The sequence below is a fragment of the Chiloscyllium plagiosum genome, chromosome 13 (genome assembly GCF_004010195.1).
Source record: "Chiloscyllium plagiosum isolate BGI_BamShark_2017 chromosome 13, ASM401019v2, whole genome shotgun sequence".
Classification (NCBI taxonomy): Eukaryota; Metazoa; Chordata; class Chondrichthyes; order Orectolobiformes; family Hemiscylliidae; genus Chiloscyllium; species Chiloscyllium plagiosum.
Window position 1 is genome coordinate 62,265,611 of NC_057722.1, and position 12,180 is coordinate 62,277,790.

Here is a 12,180-nt window from a genome sequence, read left to right on the forward strand (position 1 = left end):
ACTTTAAAGGGCAGGCTTATGTTACAACAGTGAAACTGAAGCAGAAAGGTCAAATATTTATGGATTGAACAACATAAATTTGATCACTGATTTGATTGCTGTTCCAACGTACTGTAGATTAAAGTGGTTTCATGATTTGAACCAAAGTCTCTTTCACTCAGTGGTAGCTCAATTCACCTGTAAAGATCCTGAGGAGAAACACATTGAGAAGTATGTGAATAACTGGTGCAGATCACAAGGGGATGCTGTTGTTCCATTGATTGGTTACAAACAGGTACAGGATAGATTGTGTCAACTCCTATAACTGTGAGGGAAAAACTAGTATTATTGTTTTTGAGAAGATCCCTTCAGCATAGAACATAGAACAGTACAGCACAGAACAGGCCCTTCAGCCCACGATGTTGTGCCCACCACTGATCCTCATGCATGCACCCTCAAATTTCTGTGTCAGACCCTTTAAACAAGCAAGGAATCACACATTGAATATTGGAGATAACAGCACCTTCCTCCCCCTTACCCAACAGCATATTTAGAGGTGATGGAACTCATAAAATAAAGTGTCAATCATCTCCACTGTAACTTTTCATCTCACTAAGGCAGCTGGTGGACTCAGGACTGCTTGTAGTCCCAGTAGCCCCAGGATTGAGTGGTGACCACTGCTGGGGCTATAGAGCTGCTAATCGATCAAATTGTCTGGAAGCAATCTAGGACAGGACTTCCTGTCCCTGTATGACAGGCGTCCCTTTTGTGACATATTAAAGTATCTGGTTGGCATGGGCCAATGCAGCTTTTGGTGGGGAGAAGGAGTAGAGTCAAATTCACTCCACTTATTCTTTTCTGAAATCACAGCAGGTCACTGCATCCAAGGAGCAGGAGAATTGATGTTTCGGGCATAAGCCCTTCATCCGGAATCCTGGTACGTGGATGCTGCCTGACCTGCTGTGCTTTTCCAGCACTACACTCTCAACTCTAATCTCCAGCATCTGCAGTCCCCAGTTTCTCCTGTGATAAATCAGAGACAACTTGCCTTGTTTAAGATTTAAACAAGCCTGACAGTTAATTGTCATTCATGATTAACTGTTGTTTTCTCTATGGTAATGCCTCAAGCAAATTCCATTTGCCAACCAGTCTGATGTGATGCAGTGTAAACATTGGTTTTTCCCTTGGAATAGTATTCTTGCGAATTATCCTGATGAGAGAAAGACAAAAATTCTCAACAAAATGTATATTTTTCAGCAGGTTCTGAATGACCAAATGACTCGTTCTTGTGTTCTTATATATTTTAAATGCTGATAGACCTACTGTATGTTTTAAGTTTTTTTAACTTGTTATTTAAGATCATTCTTCATGCAATTGAGTGTTTTTTAGTGAAAATATTGTAAAACACCAAATACAAACATAAGATAAGGTAAAGTCCACAAAGTCTCAGAAGACAACAGGGCTACTCCTCTAATTACAGTGAGATGACCGATGGTGGTTTAACCTGAGGGTCACCAAGCTTTCAGGCGATGGGCAAGGTTGAAAACATGGGTCCTTCATAGTAACCTCACTCAGTGCAGAAAATGAACACAGTGTTGGCATCACTTTGCATTTCAAACCAGCTGCCTAACAAACTACGCTAAATGTGCACACTTGTTTACATAGATATGTCTATATAGTTCTAATAACATTCATGTGTAACTCTTTCAGATTGGAGAGACTTGGCTGACCCAACATTGTGCCCAAAAGTGTAGCTGTGGAAAAGATGGTGAGATAAACTGTGCAGACTATGGTTGTAAACGTAATGAGTACTGCAGTCTGAAGAGAAATGGCCAGTATATCTGCAAATCCACTGGTGTGTAACTGAATGTGGTAACTACTTTAGTATTTCAAATGTATGAACATTTGACTGATTTTTTTTGACAAAACTGGTTTGTTAAATGGCTCTCCTACAATTTCCTGAAAGAAGTGAGCATGTTTGTGAGTAAAACAGCTGTCCCAATTCTACATTGTCAACTTCCATTTTGTACACTGTATAAATTTTTAATGTACTTTACACTCCTAATTCTTTGCCTCTGAAGGTACGAACTTACACTTTTGTTTTGATTAACAATACTGAACACCCTCTTAACCTTGCACAAGAGTCCTTTGCCACTGAAGAGAATTGGGAAGATAATTACTGTTGAGTGCATCACAGACAAGTGGGATGCTATCTTTATTTGACCATTTAGTTTGTGTTAAGGGCCACTTGATGGTAATCAGAAATGTATTGACATCATCACCCTCTTACCTGTCTCAACATTTTTTTCACTTTGTTTCAACTTCTGTAGAAACCAATGCAATTTAAAAAGCAATTCAAATTTCCAGTTAGTAGCTGAAAGAATGATACTATAATATTTCATGTTTTAAAAGGCTTGCTGTTACAAGCCTGAAGAAGGGCTTTTGTCCAAAACGTCGATTTTCCTGCTCCTCGGATGCTGTCTGACCTGCTGTGCTTTTCCAGTACCACTCTAATCTTGCTGTAACAAATGACTAGTCAACATGAATTAAACACTAATTTGTTTTGTATAGTTTAAACTGCAGACAGGAGTATTTCACTTTTATGCTTAGCACCCATTACACTCTACACAGAATTACAATCCTTTTAGAAACATTGAAACAAGGAACAAAAGTAGCCCATTCAGCCCTTCAGGCCAATAACACAAAGCTGTTGGACAGACTCCTCATGTTGCAGGATCATGAGGCCTTAACCTGGCAACAGACCAAAGTACCCGCAATGCTTTCTTCAAGGATTGTGATTGGGTGGACGGGTTGGACCGATGGCTCTGTTTCCATGTTGTACATCTCTATGACTCTATGAATGAGGAAGAATTGCCAAAAGTCAGAAGATGGATTCTCATAAAACTGGTTTTGGGAAGTTGCAGAGGGTGATGTCTGTGCATCATGTGTGAGCATACATACACAGAGAATCCTCGTTTTTATGCATTTTGTAATACTGTTTTCTGAATATAATAAGACTATATTTCCTGACTCTGTAAAATTGGTACTCATATAATTGTACCTAAGATGGCGCCAGTAAAAGGCAACCATTGTAAAATCTTTTCATTGCACTCCTGTACTGGAGTACAAGTGACAATAAAGGATATTCTATTCTGAATGTTAACTGTAGAAGAACACCATGTGCTCCCAACACAACCTGCACCACCGTAGGTTTCATCAGAGGATGCTACCAATGTAAGAACATATGTCGTCCATTAATTCACACTAACTAATACTCAGCAGAATTTTAAAATTTCTCCTTTGTGAACTGACAATCTGCACAAAAGATAGGGAATAGGGAAGACATAAAACATGTGACTTATCTACCACCACCACCAGTTTACAGCCTAGTGTTAAAAGAAACAACTTACCTCTCACAATTTCTCTACAGGGATGATTGCATCAGATGCTCAGCATGAATTGACCTTCATGAGGAAACTTTGGGCAAAATTGATTGACATTCCATGAATGAAAATCAAAATTACTTCAATGTGTATTTAAATGGAGAGCTGGAGAAATAATTGAGGAATATGGGGAATGAAGGGGAAGTTGAGATCAGCCACACTCATATCAAGGGGCAGCACATGCATAAGGCTCCACATGGTCCCTTCCTGCTCCTATCTACTTGTGGAAGGCTAACGGTGGCAGCATGGTGGCTCAGTGGTTAGCACTGCTGCCTCACAGCACCTGGAACTCAGGTTTGATTCCAACCTTGGGAGACTGTGTGGACTTTGCACGTTCTCCCCGTATCTGTATGAGCTTCATCCAGGTGCTCTGGTTTCCACCCACAGTCCAGAGATGTGTACTTTAGGTGAATTGCTCATGCTAAATTGTTCATAGTGTTCAGTGATGTGTAGGGTGCATTAGTCAGTGGTAAATGTAGAGTTGTAGGGGAATGGGTCTGGGTGGGTTACTCTTCGGAGGGTTGGTGTGGACTTGTTGGGCTGAAGGGCCTGTTTCCACACTGTGGCGATTCTATGATTCTACCCTACTATCCTTTACATCACAGAGACTATCCACTTCCACCCTTACAAAATTGCAACCTCCATTACTACCCATATCCATCTGCTTCTGTAACAGTCAGCTATGTCTATCTCCCTTCCATCTGCTCTATTCCAATGTTGGTTTGTCCCTCATGCTTTTCATATTCTGCCTACATTCTATCCCACACCAAATCCCATCACCCAGTTCTAGCTGTTGACGACGCAGTTCTCAGTTCCATGGTCATGTATATCATCAACATATTCTCATCCTTGGCTCAGTCTCAGCATCTTTCAAAATTGTCATCATTCCCTCCTCAAAAAGCTACTCTCACCCTTCAATCCTCTCCAAATACTGCCTTATCTTTAATCTCTGTTCCAACATACTGCCACCTACCAGACCCTTCCACTTTTCTGTCATTCTTCTATTAAGAGATATCAATCACTCTGTAAAACATTCTGAACCATCTCCTTGGAAGAGTGTAATTGAAGTTTCCAAGGCTGCAACTTAACATCTGGGCAATTGTTTGCTTAATTTCCTTGATAGCTATACTGCAGTAGTTACCTTATTATACTCTCTTAGTAATGTTTGGTTTCCTTGCTTCCAAGTAATGAGTTAAATTGTTTTAACAAGGGGTCCCTATCCGTTGGTTTTTGAATGAGGGTCTGATGTTGCCCTCCCAGCTAAACATGACACTAATAGGAGGTGCATCGTTGAAAATTGCAGAAATAAAGGTTGAATATTACAGACTGGATGAACATAGTTTCTTACAAGTCGTTTCTCTTAGCTGTCACTCCAAACGGAGTCATTCCAAGAGTTCACTGCAAATCTCATATCACCCTTTTAAGATCTGGTTTATGTGAAGTAAATGCAGTCTCCATTGTGGAAACTCACACACTAAACAGAGTCACACTGCTGGCGTTCCAGTCATTCATACGCTGACATCCCATGGTCACAGCTGGTTCATTGTACTTAAGCAGATCCTACTGGATTAGGTTGCATTAAGCTATTTGAAATTTGTGCATTAGCCAGTAGGGCTCGAATGGAGATTTTCCGGGGTTTTAACTCCACAGGCACTTTTGTGAGCCGTTTGTCCTTATTTCTCTACACAGCATGTTGCATCTAATTTACTGAGGCAGAAATCTAGATGGAGGGAGGAGGAGAAACAGTCATCCCGAACTAAAACAATCCCAGACAAATAGTTCCATTTCATACCCTACGCTCACCTCCCCTCTCAGAAATAACAAATAAAGCCGAAAAGATATCTAGGAATAAGATCTAGCCAGATACTGGAAAGGCATAAAGGGCATATGTTCGGTTAATGTGTTTGAGCAGCTAGGATCAGTGCTCATAGTCACAGAGAAAGATCAGGCAGAAATAATTGGAGCTGTGAAAATAAGACAAATCATTTCAAAATCAATCAAAGAATACCGCACTTCCCCTTAGATTCTAAAGGATGAGTGGAATATTGGAGAGGCTTTGAGTAAAAGAGCACTCTTCATATACACTTTGATTATTCACAACACCTCAGCATTCTGGACAGCAATTTGGAAGATCACAAAAGTCCCAACTTGTGGTATAATATCTACAGATTTAATTCTTGCTTAGTGAGCCTACTGGCTAGATATAAAGAAGTTATGGATCGAAAATTAGGTCTTGATTTTGTTGCACAATTATTCATCCCAATAATATAGTTGAATTACAATTGTTCCCTAAAATTGCAAGGATAAAGATGCAAGATCCAAGCCAATCTGCTTGGAACTGGAGAAGTACCAGACAAGAGAGAGTAAACGTACAGAGCCCACAAGAAAGCAATATTCTGAGCAAAATTTGAATCTAATTCAGGTAGGTTCCTCAGGCAGCCTAATCATTTATCACACCTGCAGCATCTCAACCAATGAACCACATTCATCTATGACTTACATCTATCTTGCACATTCCACTTTGCCAACCTCATCAATGTAAGTCCCTAGGCAAAAGTGAGGACTGCAGGTGCTGGAAACCAGAGTTTAGATCAGAGTGGTGCTGGAAAGGTACAGCAGGTCAGGCAGCATCCAAGGAGCAGGAAAATCGACGTTTCTGGCAAAAGCCCTTCAACTGGAATAGAGGCAGGAAGCCTACAGGGTGGAGAGATAAATGGGGCGGAGGGGGTGCTGGGGAGAAGGTAGCAAAGAGTACAATAGGTGAAGGGGGGGGTGGAGATGGAGATGATAGGTCAAAGGGGAGGGTGGAGCAGATAGGTGGGCAGGGAGATTGGCAGTAGGACAGGTCATGAGGACAGAGCTGAGCTGGAAGGTTGGAACTTAGGTAAGGTGAGGAGAGGGAAAATGAGGAAACTGGTGATGTCCACATTGATGCCCTGGGGTTGAAGTGTTCTGAGGCAGAAGATGAGGCGTTCTTCCTCCAGGCGTCAGGTGGTGAAGGAGCGACGGTGGAGGAGGTCCAGGACCTGGATGTCCTCGGCAGAGTGGGAGGGGAATTTGAAATGTTGGGCAAAGGGGCGGTGGGGTTGATTGGTGCGGGTGTCCCGGAGATGTTCCCTAAAGCACTGTGCGAGGAGGCATCCAGTCTCCCCAATGTAGAGGAGACTGCATTGGGAGCAACGGATACAATAAATGACATTGGTGGATGTGCAGGTGAAACTTTGATGGATGTGGAAGGCTCCTTTGGGGCCTTGGATGGTGGTGAGGGAGGAGGTGTGGGCGCAGGTTTTGCAACTCCTGCAGTGGCAAGGGAGGGTGCCAGGACGGGAGGGTGGTTTGTTGGGGGGCATGGACCTGACCAGGTAGTCACGGAGGGAACGGTCTTTGCAGAAAGGGGTGGGGAGGGAAATAATTCTGGTGGTGGGGTCCGTTTGGAGGTGGTGGAAATGTCGGTGTATGATATGGTTAATTCGAAGGTGGGATAGGGTGGAAAGTGAGGACCAGGGGGTTCTGTCCTTGTACCTCTAAACTTCGCATTAACCATATCATCTGCCGACATTTCCAACCTTCCAGCTCAGCACTGTCCTCATGACCTGTCCTACCTGCCAATCTTCCTTTCCACCTATCTGCTCCACCCTCCCCTCTGACCTATCACCTCCATCCCCACCCCCATTCACCTATTGTACTCTTTGCTACCTTCTTCTCAGCCCTCCCCACCCTGGCCCCCATTTACCTCTCCACCCTGGAGGCTTCCTGCCTCTATTCCTGATGAAGGGCTTTTGCCCGAAACGTCGATTTTCCTGCTCCTCAGATGCTTCCTGACCTGCTGTGCTTTTTCAGCACCCCTCTGATCTAATGTGTATTCCTAAACTATTGCTTTAAGGAGTATTAATTGAACACAGGGCAACTTCACTTAACCTGAAAGAAATAATAAGAGTGTAAATTGTAAGACTAAACATGAGCTAAGTTTTCTAATATGTGTTCCCATCAGCTACTATTCTACACTCAGAATGTGAACTTACAAAAATTAGCCTAAAACTTTTAATGTTAATGTGATTAAGCTTCTTAAAACAATAGCTAGTTATGAGAACTTTTAGCCTTTGATGCCTTTTAAAACAGCAATTAATAGAGTGCTGCCAAAGAAGAAAAGAAGATATAATTACTCTTGTGTGAATACATTTTAATGTTATTCATTTCTGTTCTCATGTAGCTGGCCCCTGTCACAACAATCCATGTGAAAATGGAGGCACTTGTCAGGAGGTAACTAATGAAACAGATGGTTCTCAGATCTTCCAATGCAATTGCCCAATAACCCATAAAGGACCTCATTGTGAGGAAGAAAACTCTGAATGGTAAGAGGTTCATGTTTCAAAGAGCATAGAGACTGGTTTAAGTACTGATATAAATTCATACTGCAGTTACAGCACACAAGGTGGCCACTTGGTCTATAGTGTTTGTGCCCACTCTCCACGATAACAGCTCAGATCATTCTTTTTACAGGCTTGCAGTTAATTCCTCTTCAGGTAATTATCCAATTCTACTTCGAAATCATGAATGAACCTGCACACTGTTCGGCAAAGCATTCCTGATCCTGGTCATTCATGATTGTGGAGCAGTTTATATGTCAGTAAACTGGGATTTAAATTGCTATTGACTAAATGAATAACTAACAAAATAATTAAAATGGAAATAATGAATGGCTGTAAGCTTTTTCCATTCCAAGTAACCAGGTCAGCTTGCCTCAGTTGGTGGTACTTTTTTTAAATCAGAAGATTATGGTTTAAGCTCCACACCAGGGTTTGAGCCAATTGAGCTAACTGGATGCCAATAAAATGAAGTGCTGTGCTTGGCATGACCTGAACCCACCTGTAGTTGCTTAATCCTTGGCAGGGTTGGAAATGGGAGGGGCATGGCTGCCATCTGCAGGGCCTTATAGCAGCTGTCCAAAAATCACAATCAGCAGGCCTCTGTACCACGTCAGTCTTGCTAACGCTGTGAGAAAAAGAAAACTTCTTTGTGGCTGGACAGTTTGCAACCAAACTTCTTAGATCTCTCAGTCAGGCTGTAATCATTAAAAGCAAAAAATGACAAATGGTCTTCAAAAGAATAGGCAGGGAGCAGGACAATTCGAGCTTCCTTAGCATTTTATTAATATGTTTGTATCTGCTGTGCCTTTGTGCCTTGTGGAAACCCCATGAGTACCGAGGCAATGCAAAGGAGCTGGAGACCTGACATCGTGGGAGTTGAATCTCTTTTTCTCTTGAGGGAAATAAGCATTCAGTAGGCAGAAACCTTTACATCCAGTGACATAGTTGTTGAAATGAAGTCACTGTTATATAGCAAAATTCTGTACTCATTTTAAATGCAGAGTTAAAGTCTGACAAACAGTAATGTGATAAATGGCCAAATCTGTCATTGATAATATTTAGTCAGAGAGTCATAGAGATGTATAGCGTGGAAACAGACCCTTCGGTTCAACTCGTCCATGCCAACCAGATATCCTTACCCAACGTTGCAATTGTACCAGCCTCACCAATTCCTCTGGCAGTTCATTCCATACACGTACCACCCTCTGCGTGAAAAAGTTGCCCCTTAGGTCTCTTTTATACCTTTCCCCTCTCACCCTAAACCTTTGCCCTCTAGTTCTGGACTCCCCAACCCCAGGGAAAAGACTTTGTCTATTTACCCTATCCATGTCCCTCATGATTTTGTAAACCTCTATAAGGTCACCCCTCAGCCTCCGACGCTCCAGGGAAAACAGCCCCAGCCTATTGAACCTCTCCCTATAGCTCAAATCCTCCACCCTGGCAACATCCATGTAAATCTTTTCTGAACCCTTCCAAGCTTCACAACATCTTTTCGATAAGAAGGAGACCAGAATTGCACGCAATATTCGAACAGTAGCCTAACCAACGTCCTGTACAGCATGACATGACTTCACAACTCCTGTACTGAATACTCTGACCAATAAATGAAAGCGTACCACTATCCTACCTACCTGCAATTCCATTTTCAAGGAGCTATGAACCTGCACTCCAAGGTCTCTTTGTTCAGCAACACTCCCTAGGACGTTACCATTGAGTGTATAGGTCCTGCTAAGATTTGCTTTCCTAAAATGCACCACCTCACATTTATCAAAATTAAACTCCGTCTGTCCCTTCTCAGCCCATTGGCCCACCTGATCAAGATCAAGGTAATCTGAGATAACCTTCTTTGCTGTCCACTTGTGCACTACACCTCCAATTGTGGTGTCATCTGCAAACTTACTAACTATAGCTCTTATGCTCACATCCAAATCATTTATATAAATGATGAAAAGTAGTGGACCCAGCACCGATCCTTGTGGCACTCTGCTGGTCACTGGCCTCCAATCTGAAAACCAACCCTCCCCCACCACCCTCTGTCTTCTACCTTTGAGTCAGTTCTGTATCCAAATAGCTAGTTCTGAATTCTGTACTCATTTTAAATGCAGAGTTAAAGTCTGACAAACAGTAATGTGAAAAATGGCCAAATCTGAAAACCAACCCTCCCCCACCACCCTCTGTCTTCTACCTTTGAGTCAGTTCTGTATCCAAATAGCTAGTTCTGTATCCCATGAGATTTAACCTTGCTCACCAGTCTCCCATGGGAACGTTGTTGAATGCCTTTCTGAAGTCCATATAGATTATGTCCACTATTCTGCCCTCATCAATCCTCTTTGTTACTCCTTCAAAAAACTCAGTCAAGTTTGTGAGACATGATTTCACATTCACAAAGCCATGTTGACTATCCATAACCAGTCCTTGCCTTTCCAAGTACATGTACATCCCGTCCCTCAGGACTCCTTCCAACAACTTGCCCACCACTGACATCAGGCTCTCTGGTCTATAGTTCCCTGTCTTGTCCTTACCACCTTTCTTAAACAGTGGCACCACGTTAGCCAACCTCCAGTCTTCTGGCACCTCACCTGTGACTATCAATGATACAAATATCTCAGCAAGAAGCCCAGAAATCACTTCTCTAGCTTCCCACAGAGTTCTAGAGTACACCTGATCAGGTCCTGGGAATTTATCCGCTTCTATGTTGTTTCAAGAGTTCCAGCACTTCCTTCTCTGTAATATGGACATTTTTGAAGATGTCACCATCTATTTCCCTACATTCTATATCTTCCATGACCTTTTCCACAGTAAATACTGATGCAAAATACTCGTTTAGTATCTCCCCCCCTCTTCTGTGGCTCCACACAAAGGCTGCCTTGCTGATCTCTGAGGGGCCCCATTCTCTCCCTAGTTACCCTTTTGTCCTTAATGTATTTGTAAAGACCTTTTAGATTCTCCTTAACTCTATATGCTAAAGCTATCTTATGTACCCTTTTTTTCCTCCTGATTTCTCTCTTAAGTATACTTTTACTGCCTTTATACTCTTCTAAGGATTCACTTGATCTATCCTGTCTGTACCTGACATATGCTTTCTTCTTTTTCTTAACCAAAGCCTAAATTTCTTTAGTCATCCAGCATTTCCTATACCTACCAGCCTTTCCTTTCACCCTAACAGGAATATACTTTCTCTGGACTCTCGTTCTCTCATTTCTGAAGGCTTCCCATTTTCCAGCATCCCTTTACCTAAGAACATCTGCGCCCAATCAGCTTTTGAAACTTCTTGCCTAATACCGTCAAAATTGGCCTTCCTCCAACTTGGAACTTCAACGTTTAGATCTGGTCTATCCTTTCCATCACTATTTTAAAACTAATAAAGTTATGGTCGCTGGCCCCAAAGTATTGCCCCACTGACACCTCAGTCACCTGCCCTATCTTATTTCCCAAGAGTAGGTCATGTTTTGCACCTTCTTTAGTAAGTACATCCACATACTGAATCAGAAAGTTTTCTTGTACACTCTTAACAAATTCCCCTCCTTCTAAACCCTTAACACTATGGCAATTCCAGTCTATGTTTGGAAAGTTAAAATCCCCTACTACAATCATCCTATTATTCTTGAGAAGATTTGTAGCTCAGGTTGAGGTTGTGAATGTAGGTTTGCTCGCAGAGCTGAAAGGTTCATTTCCAGACATTTCATTACCTTACTGGGTAACATCTTCAGTGAACCTCATGCAAAGCAATGCTGAAAATTCCTGCTTTCTATTTATATGGTTGGGTTTCTTTGGGTTGGTGATGTCATTTCCTGTGGTGATATTTTCTGTGGTGAACTCAATTCCTGTTCCTTTTTTCAGGGGTGGTAGATGGGGTCAAACCCGGTGTGTTTGTTGATAGAGTTCCAGTTGGAATGCCATGCTTCTAGGAATTCTCGTGCGTGTCTTTGTTTGGCTTGTCCTAGGATGGATGTATTGTCCCAGTCAAAGTGGTATCCTTCCTCATCTGTATGTGAGGATACAAGTGAAAGAGGGTCATGTCGTTTTGTGGCTAGTTGGTGTATATGTATCCTGGTGACTAGTTTTCTGCCTGTTTGTCCAATGTTTGTTACAGTCCCTGCACGGAATTTTGTAAATGATGTTAGTTTTCCTCATTTTCTGTATAGGATCTTTCAAGTTCATTAGCTGCTGTTTTAGTGTGTTGGTGGGTTTGTGGGCTACCATGATGCCAAGGGGCCTGAGTAATCTGGCAGTCATTTTTGAGATGTCTTTGATGTAGGGGAGAGTGGCTAGGGTTTCTAGACGATTTCTCAGCAACAAACCCAAACAAGCAGATAAAATACGTCCAGAAATCCTAGCAAGTCCTAGAAACCCTAGAAAGAGATTTTGTGGAGTGCCTCCAAGATGGATTC

At 42.2% G+C, this 12,180-nt stretch overlaps 1 protein-coding gene across 1 annotated transcript in view; it reads left to right on the plus strand.

Moving 5' to 3' along the window:
• Positions 1-12,180, plus strand: part of LOC122555641 (zonadhesin-like) — a 71,397-nt gene that overhangs the window by 57,172 nt on the left and 2,045 nt on the right. Inside the window, exons 20-21 of the mRNA XM_043701638.1 lie at positions 1,690-1,834; positions 7,633-7,774. Coding sequence (XP_043557573.1) covers positions 1,690-1,834; positions 7,633-7,774 — 287 coding nt within the window. The remainder of the gene's footprint in view (positions 1-1,689; positions 1,835-7,632; positions 7,775-12,180) is intronic.